The sequence below is a fragment of the Branchiostoma floridae genome, chromosome 10 (assembly GCF_000003815.2).
Source record: "Branchiostoma floridae strain S238N-H82 chromosome 10, Bfl_VNyyK, whole genome shotgun sequence".
NCBI classification, from domain to species: domain Eukaryota; kingdom Metazoa; phylum Chordata; class Leptocardii; order Amphioxiformes; family Branchiostomatidae; genus Branchiostoma; species Branchiostoma floridae.
In genome coordinates this window covers 11,351,023-11,366,862 of record NC_049988.1, presented here as the reverse complement: position 1 = coordinate 11,366,862, position 15,840 = coordinate 11,351,023, and the positions used below count along the sequence as shown (strand labels likewise).

General features: G+C 39.9%; 3 protein-coding genes across 4 annotated transcripts in view; 2 read left to right on the top strand and 1 right to left on the bottom strand.

Annotated features, from left to right (window-relative positions):
• Window positions 1–15,840, top strand: part of LOC118424537 (trichohyalin-like) — a 565,429-nt gene that overhangs the window by 85,161 nt on the left and 464,428 nt on the right. The gene's annotated exons all lie outside the window — the stretch shown is intronic.
• LOC118424540 (zinc finger CCCH-type antiviral protein 1-like) lies at window positions 1,180–7,718 on the top strand. Of its 2 annotated transcripts, none has more exons than XM_035833147.1 (8): window positions 1,180–2,444; window positions 2,611–2,716; window positions 3,420–3,609; window positions 3,944–4,143; window positions 4,734–4,872; window positions 5,304–5,398; window positions 5,700–5,761; window positions 5,930–7,718. In XM_035833147.1, the coding sequence occupies exons 1-8, from the start codon at window positions 1,316–1,318 to the stop codon at window positions 6,694–6,696; spliced, it is 2,688 nt and encodes an 895-aa protein (XP_035689040.1). In that variant the 5' UTR covers window positions 1,180–1,315; the 3' UTR covers window positions 6,697–7,718. The 2 variants fall into 2 exon arrangements, with proteins under 2 accessions (XP_035689040.1, XP_035689039.1); XM_035833146.1 differs by having other exon boundaries at window positions 4,731–4,872.
• Window positions 7,460–15,840, bottom strand: part of LOC118424364 (E3 ubiquitin-protein ligase UBR3-like) — a 41,709-nt gene continuing 33,328 nt past the window's right edge. The window contains exons 35-41 of the mRNA XM_035832913.1: window positions 14,464–14,571; window positions 13,762–13,887; window positions 13,089–13,295; window positions 11,774–11,797; window positions 10,873–11,082; window positions 9,793–9,932; window positions 7,460–9,126 (exon numbers count right to left, since the gene is read on the bottom strand). Coding sequence (XP_035688806.1) covers window positions 9,009–9,126; window positions 9,793–9,932; window positions 10,873–11,082; window positions 11,774–11,797; window positions 13,089–13,295; window positions 13,762–13,887; window positions 14,464–14,571 — 933 coding nt within the window. The 3' untranslated portion in view covers window positions 7,460–9,008. The remainder of the gene's footprint in view (window positions 9,127–9,792; window positions 9,933–10,872; window positions 11,083–11,773; window positions 11,798–13,088; window positions 13,296–13,761; window positions 13,888–14,463; window positions 14,572–15,840) is intronic.

Below are 15,840 nucleotides of genomic sequence, written 5' to 3'. Positions count from 1 at the left end.
ATAAATCACATGACCCTAACCCACCTTAATTAAAATGGACTATTCCGATTCAGGAAACAGGTGCAGTGGGGCACCATTTAGAACTCATATTTCCACCCATATGGATCTAGCCCTTGGGATCTAGCGTTCGTGTTAGCGTCCGAAGTGGGAAGATTCTAAGTACTAGTACTTTGTATTTGCCTTGACTCCCTGGTAACTGCAACATGTACTCTGATTACTCCGATAGTGACACGGAAAGTGTCAATAGTCAGGCAAGCAGCAGGGCTGGCGGAAACAAGAAAGGGCGGGGCAACAGAAGGCCAAAGACTCGAAGTACTCCGAAACAAAGTGATGTTAAAGACTTCATTCTTCAAAACGGAGGGACGGTGAGTTTTACCGAGCTCTGTGAGCAAAGTTTCTACCCGGAAACAGACGACGCCGACGTGGAAGAATGGCTAAGAGACGAACCTGGAAGGTAACGTTACCTGGTGAAAAGAAACATTAAGGGCAAAGTTCAAAGCGTTTCCGCCATTGTAAAGGTCAGGCTTTGTTATGACTTTACCAACAGCAGGTGCAAATTCGGCAACGGGTGCACAAATGTGCACATTTGTAAGGATTTCTTGGGAGGCAATTGCAGCAACAGCCAGGGTGATAAGTGCAAATTTCCTCACCACTTTCAAAGCGAGCAAAACAAGAAGGTAGTAAAAGGGATGGGACTAGAGGGACTCTCGGATGATAAGATAGTGAAGGTGATCAGAGGTTCACTACCAAAGGTCTGCAAGTTTTACAACTCAACCAATGGCTGCAGAGATAACACACTGTGTACCAATCTCCATATCTGTAACAACTACATCAGGGAGAGCTGTAAGGGTGATTGCAAGCTGTCTCATAATTTTGCTGAAAAGCAGAATGAGAAAATTCTTCAGACACATCTCATGGGGTCCAAGATGCCTGAGCATATCCTTCAGTACAGCGCAATACTTTCCGTACCCACTACTAAAAGATCTGAGCCTGCAGTACCAGTGAACAGAGGTAGGGGGCGAGGCCGTAGCCGTGGAGGAAGGGGTGCTGTAAACCGGGCCAAGTCAACAGAAAACTTGTCGCTTGCTTCCACTGGTGCAAGTTCACACCACTGCAGCACGGAGAGTCTGGAGAATGTGGGAAGGAGGGAACGTGGTGGAGGGCGAGGGAGGAGTAGTGGTGGAAGAGGTAGGAGAGGTAGTTGTGGGAAGAGGATGGCCGAAGAAGAAGTCCAGCCACGAAAGTGGAAGCAGCACCCATCAAATTTCCCTCAGAAACATATGTATTCAAATCGATCTGCTGCAAGTACAATGGTATGGTGATGCTTGATTACCTATGGTCCAACGAGTTTTTTCTTCTTGGGTTAGACCAAACCCAAACAACATCCTGGCTCCGTAAGCGTCCAAATAAGTTCCGGCTCCATGAAACAACAGATGGAGAACTTGAAGTGTCTGTCATCCTTCCGAAAGCACGTCTTTGCTTCGGTCACACTACTAAACTGGGGTGCCAGAAGGGAGACCAGTGTCAGTTCTTTCACCTCTGTCGGAACTTTGTCCAGGGATCCTGTAGCCATGGCTACAAGTGCAAATTTGTACATGATCTGCAGAGTGAACAAGCTAGACGGCTTGTCCATGAGCTTCAACTTGACTGCCTGACAGATGATCAGATCTTCAACATAATACGCAACTCAGCACCTAAAGTATGTCAGGCATACAACACCAAAATTTGCCTTGAAGCAGACCGCTGCCGTGACGTCCACGTGTGTTCGGAGTTCGTCAGAGGCCGTTGCGCTGATGATACAACATGCGACCTGAACCATGAGAGCTACTTCGACACTCCAGAAACACGAAAGATTCTGTCAGATTTCCGGATGGCCAACACAGACCAGCGAGCAGTCATCAAAACATTACTGATTCCTCCAACAACAGCAGCAGCGTCTCGATCTTCAGTGCCAGGGTTTCCGCAAGCTACAGCCACAAAAAAGCCTGTAGCTAGTATTGCTACACCTTCAGCACCCTCAGCTCTACAACCAAACATACTTGCACCCACATCAGTCCAAATGGTCAAACCCAAGGCAACCTCAACACCAACAACTCTACAACCAAACATACCCCCACCAGTCCAAGTGGTGAAATCCAAGGCAACCTCAACGCCAACAATTCTACCACCAAATATCATACCCCCACTATTACAAGTGCTGATACCTAAAGCTACCTCAACAGCCACAATGCTACAAGTAAACACATCCTCAACAGCCCAGGTGATGAAACCACAAGCCAAGGCTCCAGATCCAAATGAAGAACGCATCTTAGACGGTGATACGACCATCTGTGAAGACTTCCTTGCAGGACAGTGTCTTAAGTCTCGACTGTGTGGCAATCATCACATCAAGACTCCTTACTTGTGGCAGTACAAAGACTTCAAGAATGAATTAAGATGTCAAGGTATGTTAAATTTGGAACAATAAATATACTTTCAGTGTCTTATCCTTTAAGTTTAAGAGCACTCAATGGAATAACTTTTTTACAGTATGATTATTGTCTTAGACAGTACATTTGGTGATATCTTTAAACACGTACAGGTACCTGAATTGTTTCTGCTCGCTTACAGGTGCAGAGTGGGTGAGTTTCAGTCCTGAAGTTGTGGCAAAGATTGAAGAGGTCTTTTCCCAACCATCCAACCTCAGCTGTAATCTTCTTAATGTTGATACACGTCTGTGAGTATTTGTTCTAATCTGGTATTCCGATTATTCATATTCAGTTTGTACACAAGTGTTAACCATCATAGAGCACTGTTACTCTGATGCAACTGTTCTTACACAGTCCTTTAATAAATCAATTATTCATAATAATAATAAGTACCCATGACTAACCGAATGCTGGCTACCCCTATGTAAGGGACCCCGGTAGCAGTATAATCAAATACTACTAGACTAAGTACTACTAACTACTATTGACAAAGACATGCAGAATATAGACAATTACCAAATCCACCATGACTATAATAATAGGCTTTTAGCCTAAGGATTTTATACTAGGGAGTCCAAACTTATTGGTGAGTCGCGGTAAGTGACTATTGTAGGGGGTCTGGGACATCCACCTTCCATGGTGCAGAGTTTTTGATGATTTTAAGTTAAAATAGTGCATTCTAAGGTATCCAAAGAGGCAAAAATACTGTTGCAGATGTCACAGTAGAAGACTGTGACCACAGATGACCTGGTAGCATCCCTGGTCAATCAGAATTTCATGCTTGTCAAAGGATTTTGTCCCCATTATAGGCCGTCCAGGGGTATCAAATTTCTTGTTATTCTAAGAAAAGTGCGTCCAGATGACGCGTTGACGCATGCCTGGCTAAAAGCCTGATTTGATGTAATATATACATAGCATTCTCATTGGTATTGAATCTATGTTTTTTTCCAGCTATGGTTGGACGGTTCACTTTGACAAGATGGAGCTGGAGATATCCGACTCCTACCCAAGTAAACGGGTGAAAATCCGCCGCCTGTCGACCCCTTCATCTGTGGAGTCCACCAGTGGTAGCTGGGCAACAAAATGGGTGTGGTACTGGGACAACAATGGTTCCTGGTGCCAGTATGGCCAAAGTGTCAAGGTGTGTTATTTAGTGTTTTGAGTTCCTGATATGGGAATGAGAAATTGATATACCTTATTCATATATTATTTACCAGTACAAGATATTCTGCTTCGAGTTTCTTCTTTGATGATAAGGTAATGGAATATATGATCATCATTTCCAGGTTTATCACTACCATATAACTACTCATTACTTACTCATTGAGATGCAATTATTATATTATCCTTGTTGTAGTACCTGGAAAAAAAATTGTGGCTCAATTCATTCAATGCAAGGGGGTTGTCTTGTATGATATCAGGTCAACTCAGGGGTGAATATACAATGTATTAGAAGATGTGATGTTTTTTTACAGACTGGAACCTCAGCTTTTATCACATCTGATGATATCGAGCGAGCGTACGTCACAAAACAGCCCACATACAAGTTCCAGACCAACGAGTACCCCTACACACTGGACTTCACGGGAATGTACCAGCTGAACATGGATACACGTTACTCCACAAGGAGAAATGTGCGACGACGTCCGACGTTTGTCCCATTTCAGTCAGCAAGGTGATTGTTTCTTCATTACATATTTTTGTCCACAACTCTTTTGTTAGCCAGGAATATATGCTTTTCTGAGACATTTTTTAATATGTGCACAATTCTTCAGTCCAGACTAAGCTGGCTATTAATTATAGGGAGAAACATTTTCTGCATTGACACCAGGGTTGTACGTAGCCAGCCTGAAATCATTTTCCATCCCCTTGATTTTGAATCCTATCGAGTGCCGCAGGCCCAACATTCCAGTGAGTATGAGGATCCAAAGGCCCAGAAAATTTTGAAATCTATCCCTTCTGAAACACTATTTCCTGCATTTTTAGGTGTAAATTATGCTGGTAGACTAAGCTGTTCAATGGCATCTGTTTTAGTCAAAAAGTAAACAAGGGAGACAGTTTTATTATAATTATCTTTACATTATCCATTTTTGTCCTTCACAGAGGACGGAAAAAATGTTTTCCCTTCCCCAGCTACAAAATTCCGTCAAAGGACGGAAGGATGGGTGCTGGCTACAACCCTGGTTGACACCAGAACATACAAAAGGATTGAAGGTATAATTGTACTTTGAAATTCAACTTGTAACCTTATTTATATCTTAGCAGCAACACAAGAACAAGTCATACAACCAGCCAGCCCTCATCTGTGGCAAGAGGATCTCTTCCCCCAACATGGGAGACAATGCCTCAGAATGAAGCCTTCATACGAGTCCGTCTGGCACCAAGAGATCCAGAGTTTATGGAGGTATGAATTTGATGTATTTTGAATGAACGAATGAATTAACTTTATTGCTGAACAATTGCAAGAGGTACAATACCAATGACAACCACTAGCTATATAGACAATAGTACTACGAGGCTACATACAAAATGCATGTGATATTATAGAAGCTTGTGACAAGGAATAATGGCCTTCTTCTTTCATGATTCAAGATGAAAACATGTTACCACAGTGACTAAAGGTGTCATATCATGGTTTAATAGTCAGACAGACACTTAGGAAAGTTTGAATGAATGAATGGTTTATTCAATTAACATGATCAGACAAATGTCTTTTCCATGCAGGCTCAACTTACAGCCAACACAGATTTGGTTCTAAAAAATATTTTAAGCTTAGATACGGTTAGTCGTTACAGATGTGACGGTACTTGTAATAATGTTGTTTTCTCTCGTTAGGTGGAGCAGCTCTTCAGACAGACAATGAGACATGACATGATCATCCATAAAATAGAGAGGATACAGAATCCCCGCCTCTGGGAAAAATACTCCATGTGAGTTTTTTTTTGTTACAGTTTGTTGAATCTTATTTGGTTTATACTGTCGCCAGGAACTCTTTCAGAATGTACTAACCATGAGGAACACTTTATTGTCTGACAACTTAATGTCTGGGACGTGTTAGATTTTTATGTACATCATAATGCATAACAGTACATTTATGTAACCTCTTAGAAATCTGTATACAAGAAGGTTTTATCATCGTAACGTTTAATTTAAGACATGAAGCAAGTAACAACGTAGCTGATTGAGGTACCTTCTTGCTGTGATTGTTTTGATATGTATGTACGTGTGCAGGAATAAACAACAGATGATGCAGAAGTCCATGGAAAGTCGATATGGAAGAAGAACCCACTATGGTAAGGCATGGCATTGTTTCCACTAGTTTGTGGATAATATACTTACAAAAGAAGAGAATTTTGGGCCTATTAGTAGTAATATAATACAATTATTTTATTATACTACATACCTACAATTCTGATTCTTTGTAATGATTATTGAAAATTTCAAACAACTTTATTCCTCAGGGTCTCCCCTAGATGAAAGGAAGTTGTTCCATGGCACAGACCCAGACATCATCAAGGGCATCTGCCACCAGAACTTCGATTTCCGTCTCAGCGGCAAAAATGCAACAGTGTACGGCAAAGGGAGCTATTTTGCAAAGAATGCTGATTACAGCCATGCATACTCAAGGGCTTCATCTGACGGGACACGGTACATGTTTCTGGCTAACGTGTTGGTCGGTAAGTACACCAGGGGAGAACAAAACATCCCACGCCCCCCTCCCATTGACCCAAGCGATCCTTACGGTGACCTCTACGACTCGTGTGTGAATAACGAAGCCAACCCAACAATCTTTGTGGTCTTCAAAGATGACCAGTGCTATCCCGCCTACCTGATCAAATATGCCGACCAGAATGATATAGGTGCTGCTGACCTGTTTGATCCATTAGGACGCTACTCCTACACATCTCGTCGTGTTCAAGGTCCGTCTAGTCCGTCAGTGGCAACAAATGTAGGAGCTGGAACTTCCCGTTCTACTTCTTACTCAGCCTATGGTAGGCAAGGCACAGCTACAAGCTCGCCTACTCGACAGTCTACATCTTCAACTTCATACCCACAGTATGGTGGACAAAGTCAGTCCCCAGGTTACCCAACATCACAGAGTACCAGTTCACCTGCCCACCAGACCTGGAGAGCAAACATGCATTTGATACAGCCACAGCAAGCTTCTCAACAGTCTAGTTCAGCCTCTGGGTCTCCCAACAAGAAACAAGGCTGCAGTATACAGTGATAGGTTGGTACTGGACTTGCCGACAATTCGTAATTCTCAAGACAGTGAAGACCTGATTCACAACATAAATGAATTAACTTACTAAAGGAAACTTCAATTGTTTAATGTGTTCAGTGCAGAAATGAAGCAATGGATATAGATAACAGCTATAGCATAATATGTTGACTGTAATTTGCTGTGAACTATTTTGAGAGCATGCAATTAAACAAATTGGAAATGTTTAAGCAGATGAAGTGCCTTGTAACACTGAACAAAGAAGGAAGTGAAAACGAATCAAATATGGAAATATCAAATGTAAAGTGAACACTCTAGCTTCATGTATAAATGGGATATGTTTCACTTTTCTAGTTATAGATTTGTGCTCTGCATCAATGGGCTGAATGTGCTTTTAGTGTTTAGGAGGCTGATATTTTGCTTAACCTAATAGGTAACTGTTTCAAAATGTTAGGAATGCTAAAAAAGATTGATCACAGGAAATTTAGATCATGCAACATATTTGATCTTAAAACAAGTACATATCTATAACGTTGTAAGAATATACATTCAATTATCTCTGAAACAGATATCAAAATGTTTTTCTTTCATCAAAATATTCAGATGACAAGTTTGTAGCCAATTCAACTTCTCATTCTATAAGCTGTCTGTTTTAGGTTTTTGCAGATAACTTTGTATAAATTACTATAAATTCTGTTTGGGACTTTCCATTGGCAACCAAAAATTGTATTGTACCACACAGTACAAATCATACGACAAACAGGCAATTCCCATTTATGAGAGAGATTTTATTTACAATAATAACATTCACATTTACAAACAACTTTCATTTCTTCCTTATATATCAGCAGCATAACAAGGAGATATACCAAGAGTAAGTGTTAGACTATAGGTGCCAAACAACTGCATTGTAAACTGAACAATCCATACTTAGGAAAAGTGCTGCAACTATTTTTTTTACCTTGAGCTCAGTTTAAACTTAGATTTTACCCCATTCATGCCGGACACATTATTTTCTCACAACTGATTCGTAAAAATGGAAATAAAAATCACCATAAACTACATTATGTACTTCAAGGTACATTTCTAACACTAAACCTTGACATACATTTGAAACCTAAAAAATGCAGTGTTTTACATTGCCTTATGTTGGTCACCTACATTGTAATATTGGTCACCAAATGTTGGAAGCCCCTATGTTTGTGATTACAAACTTAAATAACATTGTTAAAGAAATCTGCAAATACATTCCAAAACATAATAGTGACACTGCCCATCTCTGCACCCGGTCTGAAGGATCAACAACACAAGTTACCAGGGAGGGGTTAAATATTACATGACATTGTATTGATCTATCAAGTAGGAAAACTGTATCACAAGGGCAGCAATTTGGGCCATTTTCTGAGTCAAAGTCAAATCTGTGACAAGTCATATCTTATCAATGTCAGAGAAAATAAAAAAGTATGACTTTTTCTGCTCGGGAAAATAGGTAAGGTAGAAAATGTTGCACTTTAATACATTTTGTTAAAGGACTAAATGTCACAACACCAATATTTGGAAATGTGACCATAGGTTACAGTGAATGGCACAAACCAAAGTAGAACAACCTTTTCCAACTAATTTGTCATTGTAATTCGAACCTTATATTCGAGTGTACATCAATTTCAACCAATAGTTTTACTGCCCCCTCTTATATTTACAATTATGGTATTTTATTTCAATCTGTTTTATAAGGTATACTTCAGTGTGCTCTTATCAAAAACCATAATGGCTAAAGTACAAATTAGTTGTAGGTATATTGTGACTGTACTGGAACTATTGTGCACAGCACTTACTGTACCTTTAGCTTGAAGTTGCAATGCCCCATTCCACAAAAGAATAATAATAATATATCCAGGTACAAGCAAAGAGGTTTGATAAACCTCCTTGGTACAAGACACATACACATCAACTGTTACAGGACCGCCATGTCAAAACCGTTGTTATATAAATGTACCTTAATTTAAAGTATATAACTTTATCTGAAGCTAGTTTTAGTTTATCGAAGAAGTACAAATTTACATAATACAGTACTTTAAGTACCCTTTGCTATTGATATCTAATCTCCAAACAGATCCTATGGTAGCATAAGATAGTATCAAAAGCTGCCAGAGGAGTGAAGCTGGCCTAGGACTAGTAGGAGTATGGATGACTCCCTTTGGCCAGCTGTACTCCTTAGCCAGCTTTGATGCAAGTTTATGCCACTAGTAAATCTGCCTGGAGATTAATTGATATTCCCCATGTTGAACAGAGTTGACAGTAGAAGCCCCCCTCCCCCTTTACAGCCTGTTGTGGTGCCACAGCCAGCGTTTGCACATGTGGTCAAAACTGTGACTGATCCACTGCTGAGTCAGGACCCGAAACCTGTCCTCGCTCAAGTACAACGGCCGACCTCGCCTGGAGAGGACGTAATAAAACTCAATTAACAATACAGTTTACAGAAATGTATCAATTAGTTCACCTTTATTTGCGGGGTAACCCACTAGTATATCCTTTGCTTTCAAAAGCGGGGTATTCAAAAGCCAACGATGGCAGTTTGAAACGATGACAGTTTCAAACTGCCATATTTTGAAAATACACATTGTGCTTTGCATTTTTAAACCAATGCCTGTTGGCTCAATATCCTTAAATACCATGTTTAGAAAAAACAACTGATATAGGTTTCCCCGTGGACTAAGGTGAAGTTAGTAAGAGTTACATAATGGTACACACAGGGAACTGCAAAGAACTCCCTTAGTCAAATGAAGACTCATCTGTGTTGGTAGAATCAATAGTTGAACAGTTTTAAGCTTTGATCCAACACAAGGAAAACACCATTTTCAGTCGGTCTCTCTTTATGTTATTTTATGGTACTTGTATCCAAGTTACATGCATACCATCACAAAACAAAGGCAATGTTTTCTTCTTGATTTTGATCTGTTGTTCGTCCGTCGGCGTCAACAGTGACCAGTGACATCACGTTGTCCCATCAGGATTGGTGAGTCCTGCTGTGGCTGATGAGACCAATCACAAAAAAAACACAGGCAATGTACAATAGCATCAAAACATCTATATGAGCCCTACCTGAGGTCCCTATCCTCCTCCCCATGGCTGTCCAGGTACAGCGACCCCCACAGACACGCCCGCGGCCCCCTCACCACGATGATGGTGGAGGAGTTCACCACCAGGAACACCCCCGTCCCTGCACCACAGCTGATGGAATGCTGCAGGAACAAACACACTACATTTACAACCAGGAACACCCCCGTCCCTGCACCACAGCTGATGGAATGCTGCAGGAACAAACACACTACATTAACAACCAGGAACACCCCCATCCCTGCACCACAGCTGATGGAATGCTGCAGGAACAAACACACTACATTAACAACCAGGAACACCCCCGTCCCTGCACCACAGCTGATGGAATGCTGCAGGAACAAACACACTACATTAACAACCAGGAACACCCCCGTCCCTGCACCACAGCTGATGGAATGCTGCAGGAACAAACACACTACATTTACAAACATGCTAGAAAATCTGGTTGATGCTACGGTCACATTTCCAAACTGGCCGGGATGTCAAGGAATCTATACAAATTATTCTCACCACTAATTTTGATATGTTCTGTGTGTTTTGTTGCAATTGATATTGTGCTTTTCGTTCCTAAAAGTTATCAGGCCAGGCCCCGGGTTGGGAAATGTGACAGAAGGATTCGGTGATGTTACTGGCCCAGCTTGTGTGTCATCAGTTTTCCTCTCACCAGTGCCGTAGTCAATTTGGCAATAGGTCATTCATAACTTTCAGCAAAATGGTAGCATCAACCCTCATAATTCTACCGGGTGCCATAATATAACCACATGAGAAAAATACATGAACTCAAAGTGATTTAAAGACATGTACTAACGTAGCACCAGTAGTCCATGTTTCATAACGTTTTTTCATGTGGTAGTATTATGGCACCTAGTGGAATTATGAAAGTTGATGATATCAGCCCAAGCCTTGAACATTTGAATGAAAAATTATACTTCCTCACTAGGCAACAGAAAACATTTACAAAATGGGCCATCTCCTCTACATTGTATGTATAAGTAACTCCGTTACAAAGTATAAAGCATGTCATTCGGGTTTCTAACAGCTTTTATACCAATAAGAACACACCTGTACACATTCCATGACGCTCTGTTGTCTACAGCAGCCTCCCTTCATACACAGCAGCTCCCCACACACCATACACAGCGCCGGTTCCTTGGGCACGCTGCAGCACATGGTGCACTGGCGCTGACGGTGGTACTGGAATATGCTGTCGTATGAACTTGGTGGGCGCAGGAGACAAGGGAGCTGCCATGCGAAGTTCTTCAGTAGCAGGGACTGGAAAAGGTTTGATAATTGACTTTAATAAGAGCTTAATAGTTAAATAATGGAAAGTTTATAGTCTTATTCTTACTGTGTTCACTGTTAGGTTTGAAGAAGAAAGTCTATAATGATAAAAAATGAAGATGTGTTGGCTATCAAATTTTATACCATAACAAATTCTGCTTCAACATGGAATACTCTGAATAGTTGGCACGTTTTGGGAATTTCCTCTCAAGTCTTACAATGACTTTTAAGTATTTTTACTTAATATCAAATCTGACGTAAACATTAGCATCGAATAGAAAGCTCACACTTTGCATAGATAAATATTGATTCTGTATTTAGAATACAAAATGAAAGGTATTGAAAGGACCTTTGACAGGATTACATCCTTTAGCAAGCACTTTATCATGAAAACATTGATTAGGACTTTAGGGCAGAATTTTACAGTTGTTCATTTTCTGTGTTTTGAAACTTTCGATTGTGAGCTTTTAGTACAGAAGTTAAGGTTAAAAACCAGCAGGAGAAAACATTACATTGACGGACAAAAATCACCTCTACCATGCTTTACTACTAAAATTAGTACTGAAAAAAAGAATCTGATTAAGATTATCAATATCTAGAATGTATATATATATAGTGATAAGGAATTACCACAGCAGCTATGTTAGGGTTGACTTTATTGCCAAACAAGGCAGAGTTTTACCTTATAACCACCTCTAGGCTGCAGCTATCACAGGAAATGAAGGAGGAAACAGGAGAGGAGAGGAAAATGTGTAGGAGATGAGAGGAGGACACAGTACATGTTTGTGTGAACAGGGATAAAAACACTACAGAACCTGGATAAACTGTCATATGGTGACACTATGGAATCATCAGGCAAGTGACCTTTGACCATCAAAATGACCCTACTTGACCTTGCACAAAAGTTTTACATAACGCTAGTTCACCTTAATTCGTGGGGTAACCTAGACTCATTATTTAGAAAAAAAATGGGTATTCAGAGATTTCAGGTCGATGATGTGGATTTCAAATGTCAACATTTTCAAGATATCTAAATGTGAAACTACCTTGCATCGACTTAACGATCCCCAAATGCCCTATTTTTATATACAATGGATGTAGGTTACCCTTCAGATAAAGGTGAACTAACATTACATGTAACTGTAATAATCTATGGATGGTGTCACATGTGGCAGATACCTGGGAAATTAGACTGTTGAGGGTAAATTTAGAATATCTAATTTAGTTATGGTGCAGAAAAGTACAGTCAAACCTGCACAAGAAGACCACTCAGGAGACCTACATTTGTATAACATCTGGTCTATGTGGACAGATGGTCCCTATAGACAGGATTCTTAATGCTTGGGTCGATGAGAAAATCATCTAAGGGACCACGAAAAAGTGGTCAAACTGGCAAGATGGTCCTTATTTAGAGGTGGTCAATTGTACAGGTTTGACTGTAATTTAAATCCTTTAGCGGCTATTTGTACATGTATATACTGTTCAGAACATAACATGTTGAGAATTCTTATGATATGATTATATTGCTTCCTATTTGTGCCAATGGAAAAACTTTGTGACAACATCATTTAAATCAGCACCAAGGACAGGCAGGCAAGGACTGTCTCACTAACAACAACAGAGACTAAAAAAAAAACTAGGGAAAATCTTCAGTTTGGAAATATATAGTTGGCAAGCAAATTGAAACCATACATTTACAAGAAGTTTTAGTAAGAATATTGTGATAGTGCTGATTTGATGTGCTTCAAATATACTAAAAGCACCAGATGCTCCACTATTTTATACTGAATAAATTGTTACCTACTTCAGTTCAGCTGCAACTCCAAATACTTAATAAGGAAAACAGTTTATAAGACAAAGATGCACATACCTTATCATATAAACTGATGCTTTTAAGTGCTTCATACATACCCATACTAAAAGCACTTGAAAACTCCCTGCTACTTAAACTGGAAACTGTACATTTGCATTGACATTTATGACAAAGAAGTACATACCTTAGCAGGGCCCTGTTTTCTGTTGACAAAGCTGGTGAAGTCTTGGCACCAATGTGAGATCATCTGGGTTGCAGGGACGGCCCAGTGCAGGCAGGAGGCGCTAGTGAACGGTCTCTCCCGCGCAGCAGAGGCATCGCCCCTCGTGGGCAGGGGAACATGCTGCAAGTCCAGGAACTTCACCAGAGTCTGGAACTCTTGTTCTGGGTTCTATATCAACATTTGATAGTTATTAATGATATACTGAAACTCCATAATATTTGACTTGTTAAAGCTAAAGCTACACCATACCATATAAGACTAAGAGAGTCACACATAACAGACCATCAACATTGTCTTATGCTTGTTGCCATTGGACTATTAAGAATTTGTCTTCCTCCCCTTTTGCATATTAATTCATAGTTAGGATAAATCCATTCTTCAACTAGATCTCTTTTGCATATCAATACACAGCTAGGATATAAAACTCTCTCCAACAAGATTTTTCCAGTGTCACTAAAAAAAACAAAACAATGGCTGTTGCTTGAAACATCTGACTATTTCCAAAATCATATCCAGTTGCTTGAGTAACTGTAATCTTATTACCTGGATGTCTAATCTTTGACATTACAGACCATACTTTTTTTCAAAGTTAGAATGTTTTTGCCAGGAATACAGGAGATATTCTGTGGGATACCTGGCAGTCTGGTAGATCTTCCTTGAACAGATGTCTGCGTAACAAGGCTGCTATCCTGAGACTGTGGATACAGTACTTCTGGATGTGGTGCTCCACACTGTGAGGGGACCACACACTCTGGGAGATCTGTCGGAAAATCACCAATTGAAAGAAAATCCATTCAAGACAGTGAAATGGCTCAGCACTGTAAACAAATGCTACACTATGAAGTATGCACCAAAACAACATGTCAACGATTCTAGTGTACTGTGATTGTTTTTAATGTAAGAGATTTTGCTACCTTCTCAGAAAACAATTTACCTTAACAAACTCCCCCTTCACATGCATGCAGTACATATCAGATAAAATAGCAGTACAATGATTGACAGTATATGGTTCTATAGTAATACAGAGGACTAACAGCAGTGATAACGTTTTCAAACTTAGTACTTACCCCTCGTAATATATGTATTCTGGTACCTTTCTAGGTCTTATTTCACACTACCACAGATTCCTGGATTTCCTGCATATTCAACTGTTTTGTATCTTCTTTAGAATGCATATCAATTTTCAAAGGACACCAAGTCTATATGAGAACATATCACAGTCAGGTAATGATGAATGATTACAATTTAGTTCACATCCTCACATGCAGTACTGGTGTCACACGCTAGTCTACAGCGCGACACAGATGAGACACGTGTTGTGAGACATCCTACTTACATCGACGCGCTGCAGGTCAGTGTCCGTGTCATGGTAGAGCGGGGTGTGCACGAGGTGCGATATCAGGCAGCTGAGCATGCTCTCTGTCATCATGCACTCTGTACTCGCCTACATGCAAGCAATGGACAACATTAGGGCTGCACTACGACTGGACAAACATTCAAACATACACATTCAGAAGAGAAGAAGGCATCTGTATTACTCTGTATTAATAAAGTCTGGGATACTGAAGGAGTTAAGGAATGAATTACATGGAAGTTTTCTTTTGATTTATTTCATCCAGGCCAACTAATCACACTGCTTATGTTTGTGTCTTTGCTTCCATTTAATATGAATAGTTTGCATCTGTATTCCTTAGCCTTACTTCATGCTGAAAAACAGCACAGATTAAGTAATTGCAACTTCTGAAAAAGAACATCTGAAAAAGGGAATATATAATATCTTGAATTACATCTGATTTTGCATAGATTAGGCCATACCAATTTAATTTGTTGGTTCTCGGATTTTTTCCTAAAAAAATTGAAGCGACAGGGCGAAAAAAAAAAAAAAAAAAAAACTTGCAACAAGTCTGGGTTCAGGTCCAGGCTGGTTAGTCCAGCCCTGAACTCATGGTATACGTGTGATAGAAATAGTTAATCAGTTAAAATCACATGCAAAATTGCATGTTGGCATAAATTTGTACAATATACATTAAATTATGTACAGTTGCTACAGTAAACAGAAATGTTCACAAAACATCTCAAATAGACCAATATAATAGTATTTTTACAGAGATGCAACGACAACAACAAACATTATTTAAGTTTGCCTCTAGAAATAAAATACCATCGCTGGAAGACTTATTTGCTCTCTGAGTTGATAAGAATCTGTCTATCCAAGGCTCTAATTACATTTCATGGTCAACTGGTGCAAATTGGAAAAAAAATTACAAATACTTCCACTCCCCCCCAAATACATGAACAAGCCAAAGTACTGAACTACATGTTGCATAAAACCATAGGTTTATTCTCTCTTTTTGTTACATGTACAATTATTTGTTGACAAAAAATTAAGATGCAGTTTGATTAAACTTCCTTAGAAAAACCTAATGTTACATGCAAATCCCTGAAATCAGCACTGAAATGGTACACCATGTACTATCTAGCCAAATCTGCAGTTCCATTAGAAACAGCGTGGGGGCGCTTTTTTGACTTACAGAAGAAGAAAGATGGCCGCCCGAGATTTTCCGACTTCATTTTCATCTCCATTTGGAAGACTTTGAGCATTTCAGGCATATCAAAACATGTTGGCTATGGAGGTACAAGAGTGAAAAAGTATTGGTGATTTATTGAGTTGTTTGTTTGGGTGCCGATTTCTGGTTTCAATGAAAATTGCATG

Coding starts and splice junctions, on each gene's coding strand:
- LOC118424540 (XM_035833146.1), top strand. CDS start 1,316: ATGGTGATGCTTGATTACCTATGGTCCAACGAGTTTTTTCTTCTTGGG. Junction 3,610..3,943: donor AGTATGGCCAAAGTGTCAAG/GTGTGTTATTTA, acceptor GTTTTTTTACAG/ACTGGAACCTCAGCTTTTAT. Junction 5,399..5,699: donor CTCTGGGAAAAATACTCCAT/GTGAGTTTTTTT, acceptor GTACGTGTGCAG/GAATAAACAACAGATGATGC.